Source organism: Lampetra fluviatilis, chromosome 1, assembly GCF_964198595.1.
Source record: "Lampetra fluviatilis chromosome 1, kcLamFluv1.1, whole genome shotgun sequence".
Lineage (NCBI taxonomy): Eukaryota > Metazoa > Chordata > Hyperoartia > Petromyzontiformes > Petromyzontidae > Lampetra > Lampetra fluviatilis.
Window position 1 is genome coordinate 6539444 of NC_136275.1, and position 26695 is coordinate 6566138.

A 26695-nucleotide genomic window follows, 5' to 3' on the forward strand; every position below is an offset into this window, starting at 1 on the left:
TATTGAAGAAAATTAAAGAGCGTTCTTATCGGTTAACGTCGCATAAAAAAGAGATTTTCCCGACAAACAATGAAGACTTAATTAACTTTTGTATGCACATTCGAGCGAGGTGCGTATTGCCTACAAAGAGGAAATAAGCTCGCCAAATTTGCATCACGTAAATGTATAACGACAGGCAAGTCCATTTTTTGTGGAAAAAAAACCGTACAGGGTGTCCTTAAAGGTACCATAAATTTAATATACACATATATATAATTAGACAGTTTGATGTTGGTCTATACAACTATATAGATGCACAAACTTGGTAGGATTAATATTTTATCGCACAAGTTTTAGGTTCTTATTTCATCAAGGCCCAAATAAGTTGTTAGGCTCTATTTCGTGGGCTTCCTGCGACCGTCCAGATGTTATACAGCGCAAATCCTAGTCAGATCATGTCTTACATAGGTCGCGACGCAAACGGCAAGTATCGGTACACGCTTTAGACGTTCAAGTTCCATCCGTCGAAAGCTACACGTGTCCACCATGGCGTTAGCGCCATCAATTGTCAATATTTAAACCACGCAGCTCGAAGCGCTGTCCACTTATAATTAATTTTAATGCAGATCAAATGAAAATGGGAGTGCTTTTGCAGGCGGGGGAATTTTTTTTAATGAGATAGCAACACTTTTCAGTCAAATAAACCGGAGGTGAATAAGTCCTCTTGTTTTACCTGCCAGGCAATGCTAACCATGTCATATCATATCAGTGACCCCCTTTATCAATTATTCACTTTTTTGTACAGTGTGGCATTAGGCAATTGTAAATGCATATACATTAGAGTTTGAACACAAGTATACAGAAATATGCTATTACACTGCATTTATGATACGTACATAATCCTAAATTTTTTACGACGGTGGTTGGTGCCTTGCAAGGGGGATATAAGGACAATGCCCACAGTGCCACCTGATCAAATGTGGTTCCCATTGCATTGATCCTATAGGGATGACGATGTTGGTGATGATGGACCGAGTCAACCCTGGCTGGGATGTGAACCCCTGGGCTCACAATTGGGAGCCCTCTGCTCGACCGAGATGTATCTGGGTTCACAAAGCAAGGTCACAGAGCAGAGTCTCAAGAGTGGGGACTAATGCATTGTAAGCAATATTGTAGTTATATTACCAAAGGTAGGGTATTGGTAATGACATATTCTGTTTTCAGTGTGTAGTCGCGTTAGTTAGCTTGTATCAGTTGTTTACTTACCCTATTTTAAGAAAAAAATGGAAACATTATATAAGCAGCTTGGTTTAATGTGAGGACATTAGCCAATGCAGATTATGCTACGAAGTTCACAGCCATACTACAGGACTTGACTTTATATTTCCATGGCCAAACAAACCCGGTATGAAATTGAGTCGTAATAAAACTAAGCAATCAGACCATGCTACTGTGAAATTAGGTTACTTCTCTCCGGTAATCAGACTAATTAATTTACTTAAATGGTCCCAACACTGGATACGTGGATCATGCAACACCCTGCTCGCGTCTCAAACCTATGACATGGTAATGGAGGGTTCCCCGCATGCTCATTCGGCACCTGTGCTGTCAAATCCCTTTACATGACCACCGTGAACCAGTCGGTGCACGCCGCACGCTGCCGACACTGACCTGGCACAACAGGTCAGTGTCGACAGCGTGGAAGTTACCAGAGTTTAATGTTCAAAGGTCATACCCAGCAAACACATTCAGAGATACCCTTTTGCCAGTTCAAGGAAACGCAATATTTATTTAATGAACTCACTTATACATTTGCTAAATGTGGCCGAACAGTTTGGAATACATTGAGAATAGTTAAAAATGTAATACAAATTAATATTACGTGCTGCATTCAACTGGCCCCTCGGATGTTTGTGATGTCATTTTAAGAAGATTGTACACGTTTGCTTTGTAGAGTCTTTCCCTTTAAGCAAGGCCAAGAAGCGCATCAGCGGTGTTCACACAAGGGAGTGTTATTAAACTCTTGATTTTGTTCTAATCTGAGCATTTATTCAGAATTAACTCTCCAGTGTAAACACTGGTTGAGTGCCATGGCCAGATTATCTCATCTACCCATGTTGGGTTGTTATTATTTTTATAACACTTGTCCAGGGCCTCCACTCTTGAACTTCATCGTGCACACTCAAGGTCACATTGCTTGAGTATGATTTCAAGAGGTGCAACATTTATACCCAGACAATAAAATAATCAGCTTGAATTAGCCTTAACAGGTCGTTTTTGGCACAGACTCTAAAATAACATCGGACAAGCGATTGCAGAATTAAACTTGACGAGTCTGCCTGCCCAAATAATGGGGCAGCACACATCTCCAATGGGGAGACTCGAGCTAGCGGTGTAAATTCCACATTCCTAAGGAAGCCATTTTCTCCACAGGACACCTCCTGTTAACCTTGGGAGTTTCCGTCACTTGTAGTAATGTTTTATGTGTGTTAGATAAGACATTTCAAGAGTTTCCGTGTCTTATGATATTTCTTTTTATATGTAAGAGATATTTCCTCGAGACGGGGGTAACACAATTTTCACACCCTACATCAATGCACAGAGAAAGCAAATTCCAGCAAGCATGTAAGAAATATCACATCAACATTCAAACAACCAATAGCTCACATGAATATTTTAACAAATTAATATATTTGACACACGTAAGGTTATCAATACACAAGTGATATTTATTTTTTATTTACAAAAGCCAATCAGCCACTTCTTTTTTCCTCTAGGTAGTCAAAAAAGACCTATATAGTTATAGATGAAGATTGTGTTATAGTTTGACGCAGGCGTGGATGCATATCGTCTGCTAGTATTGCACTTAAAACGTTTAAGATACAGATTCTCTGAGGAGGATCTCAATAGTCAAAGCTAAACATTTGCACAATTACTTAAATCTCTGAATAATCAGGTCACGTTCAAGTATTCTTAACGGAAGGGATGCACGTGTGTGCTGTGCACCTTAACATGTATTGCAGTAGCATAGCAGCAAGAGGCAAGGGACATCTGTTGCAGTCTACTTACAGCGGTAATCCACAAATACCGAGTGTCAAGAAGGTATAGAATCAACAAACCAGTAGGCTGCAAATGGCAAAATACTCAGAACATTGTTCATTTTGGAGTGACAACATACACCGTAGCGGATTTTAAATAAGAATAAGAGTGTTAGATCGGTTGCCTGGAGCCAGCCGTAATGATTAACACGAATGAGGTTTCGTTTAAAGGAAGACAACCCGTAAGCAAGATAGCTGCTATTTTGTAGCTGCATGCTTGTGCATACAACTGCCACGTGGGGATTACTCTCCTCTGTCTGGTATTATTGCCACCAAAGCATATCAATTGACTTCTAATCGGACTTCAGGGAGTCCCGATTCATTCACCGCACCATGCACACATGCACGATAAGCCACCTGTGCGGCCTCAATGCTGACTCACAGCTACGCTGAAGGCCATCACCTCCGTTCACAAAGTGTTGCCCCTCTAACTCACGGCAATATCATGATAAGCATCACTAAGCGGGGGGGGGGGGAAGAGAAAATTAATGTTTAGTGAATGGAGCTCATAACGGTCACAAATCCATCTCGAACCAGTAAATGGGCTTTTGGGGGTGCACTGGCACGTTATTATTCTCACACAAAGTGGATTTCCACTGCAGCATCTCTGTGGACCGACACCCTGCTCTGACATAGAAACTAAACAGAACCCAGTTGTTTCTTGGGCTGTGTCATTCGTTAACGAACCTGTGTTTCTTTCGCACGTTCCAGACTGGACAAGGTCCCTCTCCGATCATGAGGATAGGGAACGGTCGATGTGTATGCATTCCAAACGATAAGTTAACAGGAGCTATTACGAAATATTTTGGATATGTTCTAGATTTGAAAAAAACCAAAGAGTATTTTGGATATGCCCTGAGAATTCACAAAAGGCACAACCTCTGTATTTACAAAAACATAAAGGGTGAATGGAAATTGTCGAATTCCTTTCAACATGTCCCACTTTTGCCAATTATTTTGTAACTGTTGGATAAAAACCTATGTCAATTTAGCTATTACTTTTCCAAATGTATAGCTTCATGCTGGGATATGCACACGGGCACGCGATTTCTAATCGTCTCACGTTCTGATAAGTTGTGGTTGCTTGCAGTTGAATAGCAAATGCTTAAAACAACCACAATTTGAATTGAGTTTCTTGATCAACCATTGAAGCATCAATACATTTACTTTTATGTTGTTCATTTCAAAATGGTGCATTACATTTTAACTGCAATTTACACATTTCCTCCGGTAATCGCACATGCTGAATTGAAAAGTAAAAAATGAAATACCTTTACAGTTGATTTGTTATGAAACTCAACTGACACGAATACTTCCGTATAAAGAAAATTGATCAGAGTTCTCTAACCAACTCTAACACCTACTGATGAACTCTGAAAGGTGTCAAAAACACTGGATGCTTTGAGCAAGATCTATGGTTTCATCATTGGCATCGTACCTCGCATGATCGGATATCAACAAAACAACACTGTTCATGTAAAAAGATGGCCACATATTCTTAAAATGTACTCTGGAGTGACCTGTGTATACCACTTAATTACTGTCTACGCATCAACAAGCTGTCGGCAAATGTGTCGCTTTTCATATTGGGTTTGCATTGCTCACTGCAACGTGGCGGCGTGCGTCACGCTAGCATACACCGCCCTATACACACACAGCTCTTCCCCACGTGGTTAACTCAGTATCCAACTCGAAACCCACTGTGCAGCCGTATTGGAGATTCACGCTCTTCTGGGACCGACTCCCAATGGGATCACTCCCGTCTCTCTTCTCTGTCTCTCTCCACGCTTTCCCCTCGCCTCCGTTGTGCACGAAGCTTCGTGGCTGACACCAACCGTCCTTTCACTCCTGGTGCAGCTTCTCGTGAGTCAGCTGACGTTCGTACTGTCGACACGAGAAGGCAGACAACAAAAACATTTAAAGCCTTTAACATTTCGTTATAATACGCCGCAGCCCAAACTGAAACATAACTCATGAGCTGACGTACTTATTGTTGAAACATGCTAGTGGGCTTGGGCAGAACATTCACCCGAAAGTGTTATGGCTGGCGGTCGAAACTAATGATGGAGTGGCAGCCAATGTTAAGAAGTCGAAAGGACATCCACCGAGGAGATGGGAGTGATGAGATTAGCTTATGTGCAAGTGCAAGATGAATTGTTGTATGGGAGATGGTTGCACCTTGGGATGGCCTTCATCCAGCAGTGAATTGTGACTCATGGAAATTATGATGACATAGCAAAGATCGCAATCGTTTTTGTTTTTTGCAAACTTATTACGATGAAATGCGACCTGCTTGGTTTCTGATGAGCCCCGAAGAGATCGAACGGACGCAAGATTTTTTGGTTATAGGCTGTGATCTCATAACATACTAGTTTTATGCACACGACACCAATGTAAACATTGTAAAAACAAGTCTGGAATATATAGAAAACTCACTTCCACTTATGTTGAAATAATATGTAAAAAAATTACTTTGATTACATCACCCAGAATGCACTTAATCTCGACAGACCTCCAAAGCCTGGATCAGGGCTTGGATGTGGCGGCCATCGTGCATGGCTGTAGGACGACGTGGTGGACAGCAGAGGAGCCGTGTCGCAAAATACATTGTTGTACTCTACTTTTATAACTCCCATATATCTACGCTCCCCACCTGCAACAATCCGCACTCACCAGCTTGGTGAAGTAAAGTATAGCAAAATAACAGCTATGATCGACATGGTATGGGGAAAATCTCATCCAGCTGAGGACTGACAACATGGTTATAAATGTTAACGCGTACTAAACAGTTCGGAGACAAAGCCAAAACCAATGCAGCAACCAAGCCACTTGAAGAGAATAAAGGACCCAGTAAATGTGCAACTTTGCACCAAAGTTGGTAGGTGGTTGGCGAAATGTTGGTCCAGCGTTCCATGTTGTGGAAGCCACTGATATTCTGATATTAAGAAGCCACTGGCGCTATGCACTCTTAAATCTAGATTGAAAACTAATTTATTTTTGAGAAGAGGTTTTCCCCTTTTTTCTGGCAACAAAACAGCTGTGTTAAGATGTTAAAACACCAAACGGAAACCTTTTACAAGGAATCATGTCTGCATTAACCACAATACTTGTGGTCAGAATGCAAACAAAAAACGTACTCTGATAATATATGCATTGTCTTTGAAACTGGTCCACACCAGAGACAGATTTCTTTTGAGCCTAGTCTCAAAACGGTGTTAGACCAGAGGACGCCAAAAGGCGTACATTTATTTTTGTGTTTAGTTTGTTGTCCTTCCCCCACACCTCCGATTTGTACGGTTGGCTACGTACGGTGCGAGGGAAGTTTTAACATTTCCACAAAAATGTTTAATGGGGAGGGTGTGAAGTGTCACGCACGTGCTTTGTTGTGGAGTTTGGTTTTACCATTGCGAGCTGCCGGCCGATGTTCCCCATTGTGACTCCTCCTGCAAAAAATATACATGGCAGCCAGGAGCGCACGTAGAGGAAGTCTGGAGACGTGTACCTGTCCACAGAGAGAGAGAGACCGGCTCCCGTCACTAACAGCCACAGTACAGTCAATAGTTATATTGCGTAATTTAAACTGACAGGGCCCGTTCTAAATTTCTACGCTGCCATGGGATAAACAGGGAGCACACTGGACTTGCAATTCAGAGGTCGGAGGTGTGCTTTGATCTCCGAGCATAGCAGTTAAAACAATGGGTAAGTGTACAGAAGATTCACCACCTCTCTCCACCCAGCAGTGAAAATGGATATACCACAGTCAATCAGCAAATGACGAGTGGTTGGGGTAAAGAGTGGGTACTGCCACCTCTTTCAAGATATCTGGCCAACATGGAAGAGTCCTTTCAAATACCAACTTGCACTCCCTCTAGTGGTAGGCCCTCCAGCCAGCAATGGCGTGAGTAAGCGATTGCAGAGCTTTGCCTTTTATCAGTTTCAATCCACGAATGGATGAAGTCGTCCCCGTGCCATGTTGGTCAAGGGGGTTGTGTGACCAGTGCAGGTTGGTGAGCGAGGGGAGATGAACCGAGGACCGGTTCAGATATCACTTGCCACTGGTGTTAGCTATGGCTGGGGATTGAACTCTGGTCGTTTAAAACTAGAACTCAACTAAGGTAAGACCGACTGAGCTATATAGCTCATTTTCAGACGCAACCTGGCCACATATGAGAGCTCAATGAAGTGGCTTATCACGGGGAAATTTCTAGCAGCCTAGGCTCATGTTGCTTCTAAATGTGGTGGGAAAAACCAGAGGGCTCAGAGAAAAGTCCATTCGATCACAGGGAGAACATGCAAACTCCAAATATACAGGCGTCAGGATCGGGATCAAACCCACGCACCTCCTTCATGCCAGGCGAGGTAGTTAACATCTGGCCACCCTTTGCGTCCCCTGACTCGGTTGCCTTTCTGTCTGGAGTTTGTATGGTTCTCCCCCTGTTCTGCACGAGTTTTCTCCGGTTTCTCCGATTTCCATATCACTCAACTGCGGTTGCACGAAGCAACATCGCCCCCTACTGCAAAAAACTTGGCAGGACCCCCCCCCCCCCCCCCCCCAGAAAGCGAGTCTTGAGACTAAGTGAGTCTTCCTGTGTAAACAAGCATAATATAATAAAACGAACATGTAAGAGTCAAAAGTGCAATAAGACATTACAGTACAATGGATTGTGTAATAAAATGCTGTGTAAAAGCACGTGGTCTATTGCGCATGTGCAATAGGGACTGCTCCTCGACCTCAAGTAAACTCCAGTGAAACCTGTAAAGAGGCCCTTTCATGACCGTGCAATAAAACCAGATACAACTCCTCTCCAGTGGTAGGCTAAAACGAGATAAGTGAAATTGCTGCCTTGTATTGCATGCACGTTTCTAGTAAAGTGTATCGCGATATAATACAATGTGCAAGGGCCAGCACTGTCAAAGTCTGAAGCATGCAAGCTTTCGTACGAGAGAAACCTATCTGCATCGTACTCTGGCCCCTCATTCAAGTCCAGTCTCAACAGCTTCCCTATTTCCTTTGCTGACACACTGTTATCTATGAGGTACCTTAATTTGCACAGCCTCCTAACACACACACACCTGAGTTTCTCGAGCACCCCGTGATGCACACGTGACTTGAGAAAGTGGTTTCACTTAAACGCCTCGTGAATCCCAAAAACGTTGTGGTAGGTAGAAAATGCAATTGTGTAACACTAACGCACACAATGGGACAGATGTTTTCATCATTTACTCTTCAGAATATGGAGCAAATGACATCCTGCAACATGGATAACTTTTTACGTGACATCAAATGGTATTTGCAAGCGACCCTGTTATAAGACTTTTCGATTCTTGTTATTTAATTTAACGTACAGTCCTCCTAATTTCGTGTGGGTCGTGAGGGTTATTTGACCATACATCACCACACTCGTCAGTAGGGAGGTGATGAAAGCAAGGGTGCATCGACGTGGAAGCCAAGAAGTACATTACAATGCACCTTGCTGCAAAGCCCTCTGCTGCCCACCACATAGCCCCAGAGCCTATAGCAGCCTGTTTTATGCATGGTGGCTGTGAAATTCAGAGGGCATATAGCCTTTCAGACCTGATCTGGCTGATGCCAATGGCTCGGCAATAGAAGTTGTAGTAAACAAGATCGCCTCTTGTAGTAGACTACTACAGGCGCGATGTAATGCAAGGGTCAGATGACGCAAATGCCAAACCAATAAGGCCACGAATTGTTCCCAAGCGTGGGAGACCATAGGTTAACCAACCTAACATTGCTTCGCACATATGCATGCAGGTGTAAATATGCATACACACAAAGGTTATTAAGGTGAGTCATGTTAGCAACCACCGATTAACACCAGAAAACCACAAAAGAGCTGTGTCCAACACCACCTCCAGCTGCCACCGTCTCCAAAGTGATGTTGACCAAGCTACACAGGGCAAAGATTTTAGGCCGAGTCGACTTAGAAGGCCAAGTCAGGTAGATACAAATTACCGATGATGTGCATGGCTAAGGATATAATGCTGTAGGTTGATCATGTAGTAGGGTGCACACATTACGACGCCCATGGTGTGTGTACTTCTGAATATACATAACGTGCGCAACCACTAGTGCACTGCACATACAAGTCTAGCCAGCTGTCATTACCATCGTAGCATTTGACTCAAAACGGAAAGCCTGCGAGTTTATACCACGGTGGTGGTGGTAAAGTGAACCCATCATAAATTAAGCACTCATTTGTGAGACGTGAACTGTGGTGGGCTCATGCTAGCATTGTCCCCACTATTGGAATGTGGATAATTCCACCGCTGGATGAAAGGGACCGTCATGAAGACCACCGTCAAACACAGCTCAAACGATCATCCGAGCAGGGAGATGCTTTGAGTCGACTTGTGTATAAACAGTAAGCATAACATTTTCCAAAAAAGTTAAATTAGACTTTCCACAATACCTCCAGCAATATTCCAATATATCCGTCAATGCAGTTAATTTATGTTGCAATGAACTTTAATTTTGAACTTTTAGTGACATCTACCAGGTCGGCCTTACAAACCAGCCCATTCAAGCACAATTGCCAGCTGGTAATATTAACTCTCCAACTATAAATGGTGCAGGACAGAACTACAAAAAAAGCACTAAGTAGGATACTAGAAATGTGTACAGCTCCATAACAAAAAAAAACTAAATTCATTTTTTGGCCACGTGTACAATCAACAAGTTAGCAGACTGCAGTAGTTCATGGATCGGGAAGTCAGAGGTTATTGCCCTGGAAGCTCCTAACCTTCACGAGATGGATAACAGTGTACAATCGAGGAGCAAACATCCTGTCACTAAGATTGGAAATTATTATACTCGCAAGCACTAACATGTACCTTTTAATTTGAAATTAAATTATATCTGTTATATCTACAAATGTCTAAAATCTAAATTTTCTCATTCTATCGCATATTCACAGGAAATTATCATTTAATGTGCAAACGTTATGTTTTTGTTAATAATTGACAAGAGGCATGGAAAACACTCCACTCTTATCTGGTTTGAGAGGATGAAAACAAGTACTTTGGTTTGGTTATGGGATATTATCACAGATAACGTGGGTATTTTCTGAGACAGTGATTCTCAACCGGGAAATGGAAGGTCCCCATTCTGAATAATGGCCATGAGTTAACTGTAGAAATTCCACATTTCTTTTGCAGGAGGTACCTTCGCCACAGGACCCTTCCACTGATTAATTTAACGTTATACTCACTTTATCAACCACAGAAGGATGATGATGAGCTGAATAAAAATTCTCAATTATTATGTCCATACTTTTAGTCAAATAAAAACACACCAACTAAATTAGGTTTCCATGACGTTCGATCCATCAAACATTTAGAACTTCCCAAAAAAAATGTACGATCTTTAGACACAGCCTTTCTGCTAAATAGGCTCAGTTCTCCCCTCTTCTTATTACATTCTACCTAGGACATAAAAGTGGGGTTATTAGAAAGGAAACGCTTTGTATATTAAGGCCTGAACTGGATTTGCTGTAGCAAGCAGTCTAACTCATGTCTGGCTAGTATTATACCTATGAGCAGCAGCATACTAACGTAGAAACCAGATTGGAAGTTCCAAATGGTCTCCTTTAAGAAAGAAGAGACCACCTGCAGACTTCACAGCACAGCCCCGGCCTGTTTTTAATCGTTAAAGTGAATTACTCGATATGTTGAATTCCACCAACAACTCAGTTGTTCATAATACATATTTTTGGAATTAGATTGCATAAATATATAAATTACTGAACTCAGATGTTCGGTAATAATGTTTAGCTGGTGGCAAATTCAGTACTTTGAAGGCAACGATTTGTGGATGAAGTAGACTTGAGAAACTACCCAACCTGGTGGGCTGTGCATTTAGCAAGAGATGGCAGTGTAGGAAGTGGGATTTGTGAACCTGTCGATGCAAACATTTGAGCATTATCCCCTCTAGGCTCTTCAATAGCCTCCCACTCCCAAAAAACGAAATAAGCCCAAAATTTACACTGTTTTTCGAACATAAAAACGCCATTCTGGACGAGTAAAAAACTGGCCCACAATAACAATACAATTAAAGGAGGTGGCTGGGTAGCTCAGAGGTCAGCATGCTCAGCTGGCATAACTTAGATCCTGGGTTCGAATCCAGGCACTGACATTAAACTGGGCTTTCAAGTGGAGTGAGATGATGGTCTCAGTCATTTCAATGAAAGCACAAAAAAGCAATCTCATTAAATTTGGTTGTGCACTTAATTTGGTTAAATTCCAGCTCTGACATTTGAAATTAAAATGATACTATCATGCTTCAAACATCACCGTATATGCAGAGTAGATGGGAAAGTGCTGCTCCCTACTGTGTTGAACAGAGGTGAATTAAAGGGATCTCAGAGGTAGCTCTGTGAAATCTACTTCTGTGGGCCATTTTCAAACGCAAAGGGTTGGACTCTTCTGCAGAAGTTCCGAATGTTTTCCTTGTCTCATGAAATGGTGGCAATAGCAGTCATGATACAATTGGGATTTTTTTTACCTGCCACAAAAAAACAAAGCCACAATGAGGTGGGTCAACAGTTTATTTGTGAGTGCTTGCAGCATAAGGACAAAGAGCAATATAACACCAAGATTCAACCTTTGGACCCTCTTGTTTGTTTATGAAGCAAAAATATGGATTGGTGTAATTCCAAACTCAATATAAACATGCTTGGTTAGACCTTCCCCAGGTTTTGATCGACCACTGGAACAGATTGAATTACTTTGGATGTCAACAGCCTATTATTTGCTGACTGACTTTACACCACTCTCCATATGCAAAATATACAACGCGTTATAATATAGTTTCCAAGCACAAAACATTAAGACTCTAGATACAAAACTATTTTCCAGCTCCCTGCCACAATGTGGTGAATGACCATGACATGGGATCGCGATTGTACTCAATAATCTATTATTTCTTTAGATTTGTTTGCCATGTCTGTCTCTTTGGTCAGTCTTGTTCGGAATGTACTATGTATCTCATCAGGACCGTCTTTATCATTTTTTTCTGCCTCATATATGTGCCAGGGTTGCCACAAAATTAGGGGCAAGATGAGGAATTTGCAATATAAACACAAAAAGCTGTACATGAAATGAGCAATTCTGTCAAAAACACCTCCCAGGGTAAAAACATAATGCGGGTCAAAAGTTTCTGCCACGTGTACACCGAGCATGTCAGAGGCAGCAACGCGTGCTACAGCCATTCAGCTCTAGGGTCTCTTGAGGTCACGGGCCCTAGAAATAGTTAACTCTTTTAAAAAGTCTGATAAAACTGCGGTCCTCTTGAATTGTATCACTTCCACGTCTCCTGTTGACCACTATTTCAACTCTGACCAATATGTACAAATATTCTAAGATAAACGCATCAGCATTGCTGACTTTTGCTCCGGATTTTACATCAGATAAAAGGGTCAAAGGAGCATTATTTTATTTTCACGGATGTGTACGTGACCTTCAGTTGGACTACCTGTGTTTATTTTGCAGTCGGAGTATGTCAATAAAGAATAAAAATACATTGCTTCATCAAGGACGGTTAGGTATTGTAGTACATTAAATCATAATCATCATTGGCCACTGCTGGATGAAGGCCTTCCCAAGCCATCACCAGGGTGGGGGTCACACGGGGTGACAGCAGCCACCCTCCCCTCCATCTTCCTTTCACCATTCACTTACACACTCACCACACTCCCATCGAACAAAGACGGTCACTGCGGCCGTCCGGAACGCTGTTACTTCCGATATTAGGAAGCCACTGGAGCTACGCACTTTTAAATCCCCCACGCCCCCCGCCCCTCTCCCCCACGCCCCCCGCCCCTCTCCCCCACGCCCCCCGCCCCTCTCCCCCACGTCCCCCGCCCCTCTCCCCCACGCCCCCCGCCCCTCTCCCCCCGCCCCTCTCCCCCACGCCCCCCGCCCCTCTCCCCCAAAATGCACAATGACGAGGTCAACAATCTCTACATTCATGGGCAATCCAGGTGTGTTCCTGAACACACGAGAATTATAAATGCATGTTCTAGTGCCCTGAATATGCCACACACTGTTTGTACTACAATGGTGGTGTGTACGCATATTTAAGTTCACTCAATCACTTATTTGCACACATGTAGCCTTGTGTTGCTATGCGTGAGACTGTAGAAGCCAATAGCGGGCATGTGTTGCAGGTATTTAAAGTGAACATTCAGAGGCATCTGGCCTGGTTCCCAAGATGACATTAGCACCTGGTTTCAAAACTCGATATGAGTTTTGCATATGAGAGTGATGTTCGTCGCATGACAAACCGATATTTCAATTATAACAGGTGGAAGTGAACATAATTCGAAGTGTTAATACACTAGTAAGGTGGGAGTTCAGCAGCACAGCGTGTGAGCACAACTCACTGGTACACTCCGTTGTAGACCAGCAACTGCGTGACCAGCGTCGCAAGGAAGGCGATGCCGATGCCAAGGCCAAAGCCACTCCGCGATCTGTCAAATGTCCACCACAAGCCGATGGACAGGGCGGCCAGCGTCAGCGACAACTGGATGTTGTTGGCAAAGTCCACTTTCTGGAAGGGGTCACAGTCGTTAAGAAAAACCTACAAACTACATGATTAATTCTCATTTTGTAATCGATATTCCAAATTGTAAATTTTCAGTGTTGTTCGTCTCATTAGTATTGTTAGTTCGATAGTTTTTTAGTAATTAGCATGTGATATTTGCATATATTTTGCATGACTCGTAAGAGTTTCATACATGATATTACAAACAAGTTTGCACCACCACGCTCAGCAATTGGTAATCATTGGCAAAGTATTTTTTTTGAACAGTTGTAGTTAAATACTATTTGTCAACAGAATAAACTATTTATTTTAAATTAGACTGCCTTACGAAAAATGTATCGTATGGCATTTCTATGTATATAAAACTGACGGGCACTTAAATCAGGCGTTGTTCAAACCCATCTCCCCTTTACCTTGGCTGACCCAACTTGACAATACAGCAGGAGCAGCTACTCAACAAAGTTTGTATTTAAACTGATCAATACATTCTTGTTAGAGTGATGTACTCAAGGTCAGACCAGTGTGCAGATCACAGGTGGCCTCACTTAACATTGCTTAATTGTAGCAACACATGGCTCGGTCACAGACACGGCCGCATACCATGTCTGCGGCCGTCTGGAACGCTCTTCCTTCCGATATTAGGAAGCCACTTGAGCGATGCACTTTTAAATCTAGATTGAAAGCTCATTTCTTTAGAACTGTAGGAAAAAAGTTAAATATACATACATACATACTAGCCTTAATTGTAGCATCACATGGCCCGGTCACGAACACTAGAGCCTTTTTATAAAACGAAAAATTATCCACATACTTTTTATTATTGCTCACACTGAATGTCCTGCAACTGCAGTGTAGTAGCATGGCTAGCATGGACCCTGGCGAAAGAAAAAAAACACAAGGTCCTCTTTTCCACCTTCCCCCCCCTCTCTTTGTAGTCCACCACCTGCACCCCTCCAGCAAGCGCAGCCCCGGTGCAATTGCACCGACTGCACACTCCACTGCACACTCCACTGTTGTGCAAGTTCTATTTGGGTCAGAAATACCCACTGCACACCAGGCAATGGGTGCAACCAAAGGATACGGCACTGGCGTGGTTGATTCCAACGAAGACGGCGACACACCTCATTACGCTCGACCACTCGCGCTTGAATTTGTGAGGCTCCCCCAGGCGTCTATCGATGCAGGGGTACAGCAGCCCAATGACAACTGCCAGGCGTGAGGCAACAGGTAGGAAGGGGAAGGGACAGAAACACGTTACGATAACTATAGTCACAATAATATTAATGTCCCTTACGTACATGGTAAACACAACTGCATAAGATGCATTCATTAGGCATGTTACAAATCATGATCCCCGAATTGATCATTTTCACCAAAAAGGAGTAATTATGATTAAAAATATAATAGGCTTTACCCTTTCAGGCAATAAAACATGTGTTAAGATGTTTAAACACCAGATGCCTTTTTCAAGGCATCAAGTCTGCATTAACCACACATACTCGTGGCAAAAATTTGCAAACAAACATGCTCTGATAATATATGCATTGTCTATTAAACTGATTGGCCTACACAGGAGACAGCCTTCTTTATGGCCTTGTCTCACCACTGTCAGACCAGAGAACGCCAATAGGGAAACAGTACAAAGACAACGCAAGTATCGGAGCATTTATAACTCGGGTTGAGCAGTTATAGCTATGTTACCTTTTTGCCAGTATCAATGATACTGGTTGATAATATGTAATCGATTACTTAAATATTCATAATGCCCAGCTGTGGCATAAATATTGCAATGTCCCTTTTTAAAAACAGAGAATGCAAGGGACGAGGTCAAAAAGAGTTTGACCGAATGTTGCAACTTACACACATCAGCCTTAAGCAATGGAACACTGTATTCAGCGGACACAGCGAAATCATTTAGGGCAAAAAATAAAAATGCATTGGCAAGCAACCAGCATTAATGCAATGTCACGCGAGCAGAGGGTGAATCGTGTCGGGCAACGCTTTCCATGCCAGCCTGCTGTGCGAGAGCCCTGTAATAGGAAACCGTGACAGCTGAAGGAGCGGGGGAGGATCAGTTGGGTCAAGTACAAGCGCACAACCCTGGTACTCGGTGCTGATGCAGCTCTTTTGGTGGGATGTCATTAGAAACCAAGGGCAATGTCATAGCATTGCGGGTGCGGAGACAACCTCAAATGCCATTGGTTCTCGGGCACGACAAGAAAATGTGTTGCTCAAAGCCACAGACAAACAATTGTGTATCGATTAAACGTTTCAACATTGAACTGCTCACATGGAAAACAACACGAGTATGGAGTTAGACATTCACCCCTTTGATTTGATGAATTGTCAAGAATTTAAGTCACTACAAGATTCAACAAATCAATTATTTTGTTTGTCTCTGTGGTGAACATACAATCTAGTGCAATAAAAAAAAAAGCTTCATAAGCATATTAATAAAAAATAAATGCTTCTTATATGTGAAATGTAGCATTCAGAGACGCTGTCTTGCTTAAGTTAAATATATTGATTATATATTACAGCCCACCCGACTCTATGCCATGTTATCAGGTGGACGCAGGTTGACTATATACAACTGAGTGACTCTATGTAGTTGCTACGCGATGTTCACTATATAGCTGACTGACTATATAGGAGCCGTCGATGTAGTAGCCACGGCGAAGATATACAAATTCTTTCCTAGCCTTCGAAGACGATGAGGGCGGTCCACCGTGATGACAGCGACGACGGTCCGGACCCCGAATCCCCACAGCAGCCCTGAGCCCCGCTCCACGCTGCCTTTTATTTCCCCTCGGCTCTGCCATGCCCCTTTTCCCCGAACTCTCTCCTTTGCCTCACTATAACACCCCCGGGGGTTCCATCTCTACCCCCGCGTTGACGCCTCAACCAGTTACCTCACTTGACCCTTCCTGTCCTCGTTCGCTGCAATCATTATTTATAACAACTTGGCCCCGTACTGTCCTTACATCTGTATAGTTAATCCATTGATTGTGAATCAAGTATAAGAATGGATTTTTATTGATGATATGCTAAGAGCTCAAACAGGAGCATTTAAAAATAAGAAAACATTGCTATGTAAACAATGCAGGCTTTGAACAGAAGTTTAAGTAGTGTTGCACAATGGACAACTGCCATTCATGTCACTGAAAAGGGAACAAAAACCATTAGGAATGCATTTATATATACAATAAAATCCCAGTTTACGTCGGGGATACGTTCCTAAAGGTGCGACGAATGTCGAAACTACATAAATCAAAGCAATTTATAGGGAGGGTGAAGGCGAAGACCAAGGCGATGGATACGAGAAGTGTGGGTTGTTGAGACGATGCAAATCAGGTAGTGGTGTTAATAAAGTGACGACGTATTTGCGAAATGACGTAACAGGAGGAGATGCAAATAAAGGGTATTGCCGTATATAGAGGGTCGCTGGAAATCAGTCAGGCATCCATATGTAATAAAGCACTTCGACGACGATCTTGGATTCGTGTCTTCTTTATTATTTATATCTCGACAGCTGGATAGCTCCGCGTTCTTTCCACGTAATACCGCTCGCTCCTCGTTCCGCGGTGTAAGTTGTTGTTGTCCTGTGCACGGCTCGCTCACGCTCCCCGCTCCCGCGCACCGCTGGCAGACGGCGCGCGAGGAGACAGCCACCGGACCGCCACGTGGCCGCTGGCGTTCCGGAGGCGCGAGACGTGGTCCCGCTTCCAGACTTCACACACTGACCACAAGCCTCTTCCTGCTTCCCCTTATAACCCCTCTCACACGTCACCAAGCCCCGCCTATAGCCACGCCCCCTCACGAACCCTCTAGATGGTTACCCACGAGCACCCTTGAGCTCCGCCCTTGAACTTTGGCCCAATTGACCCCATCCACCTAATCGGCTAATGGCTGAAGCGGCAGAGCCTATCCCACCGATCGGCGACCGTCAGTGTACTCTTGTATTACACATATATGGATCACCCTGTATAATAATAATACAAAAGGGAATCCGGCATACCTGCTGCAGTGCCGCAGCAGAGCGGCACCCACCACGCGGAGGAGAAGAGGCTGGCGATGACGTCGGGTGGGAAGAGCGTGACGTTGCGCTGGATCTGCAGCAGGTTGAGCACCAGCGCGAGGAAGACGCCCACGGCAAACAGCACGGCGCCCCGCGCCACTAAGCTCACCCACGAGTGGGTGCACAGCGGGCCCTGCAGCCACGGGCTGGCAAACGCGGCCAAGGCACTCCAGTCCAGTCGGCCCATTGTCGAGGAGGTCTGCTCTGAACTCGTATGAGACATTGCAGGATTCATCTGAAGCGTTGAGAGATTGATGATTTCCAAGCGGAAGATGCAATCAAAAACAAACGTGTCGAAGGGTCCCCTTCTCTTAGTTTGTACTTTCTCAGTTTGCTTTGTTGTCTGTATTGATACACTTTAGCTCAAGTCTACATGGTTTGTTGTTCAAGCTCTCAACTTGATCAGAGTGGGTTTATGGTTTTCCAGGACATCAAGAGTACCTGTAAAAGAATGCACAAAGAAAAGTGTTTTGCATAGGTAATTATGAATTATGGTAAATTAAGACATTCTCTCTGTCGCCATATAAATTATGACATTTTGGACTGTACTTGTTATCAAAACCTCTGTATTTCAATTTTATGGTACTAGAATTTTCCCCTCCACCACCCCTCCCCAATGTGTGTGATACTACTGCCATATTTGCCTCCAAATTTCCTTTTTGGGGGGGGGGGGGGGGTGAAAATGTTTTTTGGGGGGTTGACAATTTTTATAAACCTGTTGGATCAACATTTTACCCCCACATCTGGGGGGGGGTCTACTTTCTATAACTTTTTGATTCAGGCCTTCTGAGAGGCTCTTATAATTTAGTTGACGGACAAACGGATCGCCGAGGTTTATTAATAGTTGTCTTGGTGTGGTCTGGGACAGTTTTTGCTATTGTTTTGCTGCCTTGCCCAAGTTTGGAAATTGATGTACTTTTGCTGTTTTGTTGCCAGAAAAAATGGGAAAACCTATTCTCATATTTTGGTACTGGCAAAGGAGGTCCCATGATGTAGCTGCTCACCCCGAGCTCTCATTACTCTGATAGTGGCATTGTCTTTGTGCTGTTCGCCTTTTGGCATCCTCTGGTCTAACACCTTTTGAGACGACACTCCAAAGAAAGCTGTCTCTGGTGTGGACCAATCAGTTTCAAAGACAATGCATATATTATCAGAGTTTGTTTTTTCTTTGCATTCTGACAAGTATTGTGGTTAATGCAGACATGATTCCTTGTAAAAGGTTTCAGTTTGGTGTTTTAACATCTTAACACCTATTTTGTTGCCAGAAAAAAGGGGAAACCCTATTCTCACTGTGAATCGTATTTAAACATTTCATGTGCCACTAACAGTATTTATTAATCATGTTTATCTGTATTGTTTTTAATGAACCCCTAATATGTTGGTCGTACGTGATAAATTACAATGTCAGGAACACATCTCCATAGAGCCTATGCTATAATTAACCCGTCTAGCGCTGATTCACTTCTCGCTCTCGTTTCCAGGCACACATCCCCCACGCTAAACGGGGTATGCCTGTACCTTGCACTCCGATCGTTGCTTGTATTGTTTGTTTCTGTAACTTCCTGACCCGCCCCCTACTGGACATCCGTGAATAATAGCTTCATAGCTCATCACATTTCTCCAGGATAAATATTCAGATTCTGAAAAGAATATTAAATGGATAAATCAGTAGTATGGCGAGGCACACATTTGTTGTTGTTAATTTCATCCTATATAGTTTCGGCATAATGTCGCCTATCACGCACTCACACCTCTCCAGATATAATAAGAAAAAAATCACACTTTGCACACGTTTACCGATCCACACACCATGGCAAATATTTTATGGGGGCTTACAATTTTGAATGGCGCTCAATATGTATTGCAATCGGAGAGGAACAGCTCTAGACATGCCGGGAGGTTCATAATGTAGCACATACAATCACAGCCAAATCATACTGATGACATTTAAACCGTAATTATTTGAGCAATACTTCTCATTCTATTAATTCCGATATCATGCTGTTAGTAGTTGTGTAATTAGCATAAATTATTAATATATTTACACACGCTGCTATGCTGAATGGTAAGAATTGATTTTAACTGATTGTTGCATACCTAATCATAAACGTATTGGCCACGAGGCCATTTATCTATAAAAATAAGTTCACTAAATGCAACTGTCAACAAGACTGTGACGTTAAACATTTACCGACAGTCATGACTGCAACAACACATTAACTGCTGACTCACAACAGAGCAGTTCTCTTGCAAAACAAGATACATAATTACAATGGGCCCTCAAATGACTATTAACAAACACTTATTACCAATTTGCAGGCGTGTTTGTTGCCATACATTAACTGTAGGGTATATTATGGTTCATACTCGATAGAAGCCAATAAGTAATTAAGAGCCAAACCCTGCAGTTATTGAGGGGTTTGGTGAGCAGTCACACGGAGGATCCAATGTTGCCTGCAAGTACCAGTACTCTACAGGCACAACTGCCTTCTGAACAGGAGCCAAATGTGTCAGACAAGATAACGTATTTTATTATCCTTTTAAAAAGAGGTCCTCATGGATTTCTCTCGTCCGTGTTTTATTTTCTTATCTAAGAGACATGCTAGCTTGGGTGTATTTTTTATATGGTGACCAGATGTTGAGAAGCGGCCATCTGGTCATTGAAATTACCAAAGTATCTTCTCATGCTCAAATACTCAGTAAGGATTAGTATTTTAAAAAATAACAGACATTTTACATTAACGGTTACTTAATAACCATTAACTATCATCATTATTCCATCATTGTTCTATCAGCATCGCCGTCAAACATCATAATTCAACTCTATTTTCAGCATTCCATCATCAGACATCTTCATTAATTCATCACCATCAATCCTTTCTACGCACCTTCGATAAGTACGGTTGGCTATGTACAGTGTAAAAGAAGTTCAACATACATACAACTATTCAGAGTTTAAATAAGTATTGGTTCAAATTAAGTGCGACTTCCCAAGATGAATTAAAAAATCATGAACATCAAGTCAAAGTGTCTCCCTGCTCAAATGGAAAATGGGATGAGGCACTTCCATTGATAGCGTTGGCTGCCCTCTGCCAATTCCACACACCAACATTTGTACATATTTTACTGTCCCCAAAATAATTATGGGTTGAATCGAAAACTGTCTCGGTTTGTACTCATGTCCTGCCAATTGTGGGTAAAGTGCTATTAACCGCAACACACCCAGACAGAAATAACTTTATATGTCTGCAGAATTTAAAACGTTAAGTTGTAAATTGAATTGTGAAACATATAGACCTATAGCTGAAGGGTATGATGTGACAATCAGATGCTTTGCAAATGCTGCACATTGTACAAAGTTTTATGCTTTACTCTTGTAACCACATTATACGTTATGATTGGAAACACCAATTGGATATTTAAACCCTGTAACAAAATGTTAGCATTTCACAAGAGCTGCACTTACACTAGGACCCTTTATTTTAATGAATAGACACTTGTTAAGAGTACAGGTGAAAGAAGTTTAAACAGCCAAAAGCTGTTTATATCAAGAGGAGATGAAGAAACATTCGTGCGAGGGATTTTCGTGAATGTCTTGTGAACAAGATCCAGTTTTAATTAAGTTTGCTCGGTTGACATTGAGCCTGATGAGATTTTGATGCCCCCGTGCAAACACAGCACGTGTATGGCAGTGTCAGGGGCCATGTCCCAAACTTTTACACAATCCACTCTGCAATCTCTAAACAGTACGTGGACCCACAATGCATGTTTTCCCCATTAAGTAATTATCACTAGCTTCGATAAAATTACACATAGTTACACAGGGCCGAGTTCACATTGCTGATGCGACATTATGCGACAATTGATGCATGTGCAAATGTGTAAATGCCTCGTAATGAAGCTCACTTCAATCGTCACCAAGTTTACGAGGTGTGGTGATGATGCATGCGTGTTGTAATCGGGTTGAGGAGTTGGTGGATTGCACAAACATCATCATGTAAGTAGACTCTTCCAACATGATGGGTTTCCTCGGGCTACTCTGATATTCTGATTGAATTTACTCAGCAGTGCATTGTACAAACATTTATCACAGGGCTCCACTGAAAAAAAGAGGGCTGTATTGAGAATATGTAACACAATTTTTGTTCCTGGGTAGTAAGTGTTATTTCGTAATTGCTTATGCCTAAAAAGTCTAGAAATGGCTATTATTCCCCACAAACTTTGCTTTTGTGACCAGAATAGTGATATTTTAAAATTTACCTATTTTCAGTGAGAAAACGGGCGAATGTGTGTCTTTTCGTTCACATAAAGTCAGAAAAAACATCATTAATCAAAATTAATGTGTATTTATACTAAAGTAATACAAAAATGACTACAAAAGATTTGGAAGTGAGTAGTTTTTCGAGATTTACGATTATACTGTAAATCACTTACACGAATTAGCCCCCAAATGTAGTCTCCCATCATGTTCTCGTTATGCTGTCCTTGGTAGCGGCGTTCAAAGTCCAGTATACCCTGGTGGAAGCGCTCGCCTTGCTCCTCCGAGTACGTTCCCATGAACTTCTTGAATTTATCAAGATGAGCATCAAGGATATGGACTTTGAGGGACATCTTACAGCCCATTATGCCTTAGTTCTTCACCAGAGTCTCAACCAGCTCCACATAGTTTTCAACCTCGTGATGGCCGAGGAAGCCACGAACCACTGCGACAAAGCTGTTCCAAGCCGCTTTCTCCTTACTAGTGAGCTTCTTGGGGAATTCATTGCACTCCAGGATCTTATTTATCTGTGGTCCGGCGAAGACACCGGCTTTGACCTTTGCCTCAAGACAGCTTAGAGAAGAAGTCTAGAAGGTACTTGAGGGCTGCCGACTTCTTATCTACAGCTCTGACAAATTGCTTCATGAGGCCCAATTTGATGTGCAGTGGTTGCACCTTCCGGGGGTCCACCAGTGGCTCCCACTTGACGTTGTTCCTCCTCACAGAGAACTCGGTCCGCTGTGGCCAGTCCCGCCTGTGGTAGTGCGCCTTGGTGTCTAAATCTTTTGTAGTCATTTTTGTTTAACTTTAGTATAAATACATGTTAATTTTGATTCATGTTGTTTTTTTCTGACATTATGTGAACGAAAAGACACAAATTCGACCCGTTTTCTCATTGAAAATAGGTAAATTTCAAAATATCACTGTCCTGGTCACAAAAGCAAAGTTTGTGGGGAATAATAGCCATTTTCTACTTTTGATGCATAAGCAATTAGGAAATAACACTTACTACCCAGGAACAAAAAACAATTGTTACACAGTGGAATCAATGAGGCTTTACCAGATATGTATTCCCCACCTTCTAACACAGGTTATTTCGCTTTTTCCCCTTCTTTCATTTATTTCTAAAATGGTATATTGTGATAAACACCTTCACAACCTCTTTATCTCACTTTAATACATCAAAAATGTGCCTTTTACTACAATACTATTTCACATCTATGCATAAACTGCACTACAGCATATTTGAAAGTCACAAGGGGTGCATTTATATATTGTTTCGCGGGAGAAAAATTCTTGCTTGGTCAATTGAGTATCTTTGTTAATTATTTGTTTGTGATAAGCCGACCGGTACACTGGGGCCCGTCTGAGACAGCTACAGGCTCTTCATTAAAGTAACTATAACAGTCAAATTATTTGGGTGTTTCGGTAAAGTCCTGTAGATAGGTTCAAAGAAAATAACAAAATAACAAAAAACTACGACGTTTCTTTGAACCTATCTACGTGACTTTACCGAAAGACCCAAAGAATATGAATTCCTGCAGTCACTAAAGCTTTAAGTCAAGATTTATAATAGTCAAGTATCAAGTCAGGAGTTTTCATTTTTGCACATGTGAAGACAAGCTCAAACACAGGTAGCTGGACTGGACAGTGCTGATAAAAAACACACATTCGGCGTTATTACTGTAGTGGCAAAGTTTATGAATGGGGTTTGAGTTATGGAAGCTGTTTCCTTGTTTTCTGCATGGAAATAGCACCCACCATGGAGACGGAACGATTAAATGAGCTCACGTGAAGGTACTCGGTGGATTGTTACATCATGGGACCGTGACAGATAGAAATGGCTTGGGGATTCCTTCATGCAGCAGTAGTTTGGGCATGGCTGATGATGGCGTGTCAATTCGTGAAAATATATCCAGCAAACAAAAGCAGTTACACGAATCACAGCTATAGGTTCGATGTACTTGACCTAGTAATGGTACCGATTATATCTGCGCGGTTGGAAATACTAAAAATGCAGGAAAGCTTGTATAATGCATCTAAAACATGATAAAGCGTATCAACTATACAGTACTTGCTCATGTCATATACAAGAAAACTAAGTGTTCAATCATCGCACTAGATGATTTCCAATTAACGCCACTCATTGATTGAATTTAATCAATAGGAAACCCGAAGAGATCACGCTGTTTAGAAAAGACATAAAAAAACACAGTTTTGCAGATAAAGCTAGTCTGCCATCAAACGTGATGTCACGGTCTTGAAAATTTATCACAGCTGGTGCGTGTCATTTACCAAATAAATTACGTGGCAGAGGAAACTGAAATTTGGACTGTACAAGGCAAGTTAGGGACACAATGACTGCAACGCTCAGCTTTCCCATTACCACAGTGTAAGGTTCATTGTGCAATGTCTGCCTACATGTTTAACTGCTGATCTGTCTGCCAGTGAATAATACATCATATGGACCTTATGGCGGGACCCCGGGGCCCGAATAAACGGAAGTCAAAATCGTAATTAATACATTTAGTTTTGGCGACTCCGTCCCACCTGGCGCAGATCATTCTGTGTTCATGTCGTCCAAACGCAGCGAGGACGAATGCGCAGAAGAAACAAAACTTTGAAACTCGGATTAGCGCATCGTGTAGAACTCGTTGAGAGGAATAGATTGCCGTATGGTTTGCCTTCAACAGACATAAAATGACGTCGCAACGCAGTTTATGCGAGAGCCAGGGGCTTATGGGAACCCGGGGTCCCACCGTAAGGTTCATATGATGTTTTCATCTAATGTACTCTTCATCCCATGACGACACAAGTAACGTGGATTCAACTTTTAACCCAATGCAAAAGTTATTAAATTTTTATATGACGGACATTTAATTCAATAAAGACCGAATGTGGCCTGAGGTTACAGCATCCGAATGTGAATCCTACTTGGGGGTCAACTCAGCTTATCATCTTTCTGGGGGTTGCTAAAATAAGTACCAACTGTGGGAAGTGAACAGTGGGCATCCTATGGAGAGACTGGTTTCCACCATGAACTATCCAAACTGGATCTAAGAAGCCAACTGAGTTGAGTGTGATCTAATTAATTTGACTGCGTTGTTTATGTTGTGATCACCCAATGCACGTTTCAGCCAATGAAGATCCAATATTTCACCCAGTAAAAAACAATGTAATGTACTCATGACCAAAGAACTCGTGGACCAGGTGAATACTGCATCCACACAATATGTGATTATGATTGCATGAGATGTTGTGACTATTGCATCCACGGGGCATATATCATGCAATGAAATTCAGATGGGCATTTTACTATATTTAATGGAAGCATTTCACCCACTTATCGTTCGAGCATGTGCCAAATGCAAAACACAAGAGTCAACAATAACAAGGCGACCAGACGACCAATAGGAACGCTCCAGCCAGGCCTTGCCCACCCACACGCCTCCAGTCACCACCACGAACAAAAACATCACAAACACCTTTAACAACAACACTACTTCAAACAACACTGCAACTAAAACACATTAAAAAGACCACCACTACTAATGAAACAACACAACCACCGCAAATGCTACGACACAAAAAACATTAGCAACACCAATGCTAATACAATACAGCACCACCATCAATAACACTTCAAAAAACACTGTGACAAAATAATTACTGACACCAAACACCAATACCACAACAAAGCCACCACCACGACCATCAATAACATGAATATATACTGTGTAAAATGTACCAAGACCATCGTGAATATTGCCAACAACCTAATAGCGACACAAACACTAACAGCAGATACGCCACTAACGCTAAGAAACCAATACATATCATCGAAGCAGCACACTAATAATAATACAACAGAATAATATTACCACCCACCAACACGATACCATCAACAACCAATTCAACAACAATACCCGCCATTCGCCACTAAGTGACGGTAACGTCAACACGGCGCTCGTGCCAGGCGAGTGAACTTTGAGGCCACGTGAAGTGTCGAATGCTCGCCGACAGGTCTCAGGACAGACCCAGCAAGTGCCATGGGTTGGCTGAATGAGATGACTGGTACATGCACCAAGCTTGTACCCCCTGCTGTGCCAACTTGCTGTATTTTTATATTCTTTGTTGCTGTATTATACCCACCCGGCGGTCCGCTCGTTGTTGTGAGCGTCGCTCCTCTGCCCCCTGCACCTCAACAACCATCAAAAACCACCAACAGCAATACCACAACCATCATAACGATTATCGACATCCACATCATCACCCTCACAGCACCTACACCATTATCAACACAACAATGATGATACCCTAAGCACCAACTAAATAGCACCACCAGAGCCAAGCCATCCTTACCACAGCCTCCTGGTGATGTCTTTAATGTCTTCTTGTCCCACGCCTGGGTGTCTAAGCGTCTTTGTGGCTAACCCGAACACTCAATGTATGAAACTCACGATGGCTATGTATTAAGTCCGTCTGTGCATTAAACTGTCTATGCATCAGTCTGTGTTAAGACTATATTACTTTGTATCTCCGTGCATTACACTGTGTTTGAGTTTCTGTATCTCTGCATGAGCCGAGTCTTTATGAGTTTGTTATGTCCCGCTGTGTGTGAGTCAATCAAGATTGCCTGTGTGAGTCTCTCTGTGAGGCCCTCTGTGTGCGAGTCGCTGTCCCCGTGGCGCGCGGCCTCGCGTGAGCCAGCGCCGTCCAAT

At 42.5% G+C, this 26695-nt stretch overlaps 1 protein-coding gene across 2 annotated transcripts; it reads right to left on the reverse strand.

Moving 5' to 3' along the window:
• INSIG1 (insulin induced gene 1) lies at positions 1-26695 on the reverse strand. 2 transcript variants are annotated; one of them, XM_078854974.1, is made up of 6 exons: positions 26337-26695; positions 17657-18157; positions 14720-14844; positions 13478-13644; positions 6480-6579; positions 1-4961 (listed from the first exon to the last, which is right to left on the reverse strand). In XM_078854974.1, exons 2-6 carry the CDS (start codon positions 17949-17951, stop codon positions 4920-4922), a joined length of 729 nt encoding a protein of 242 aa, XP_078711100.1. In that variant the 5' UTR covers positions 17952-18157; positions 26337-26695; the 3' UTR covers positions 1-4919. The 2 variants fall into 2 exon arrangements, with proteins under 2 accessions (XP_078711100.1, XP_078711108.1); XM_078854982.1 differs by lacking the exon at positions 17657-18157 and having other exon boundaries at positions 26337-26694.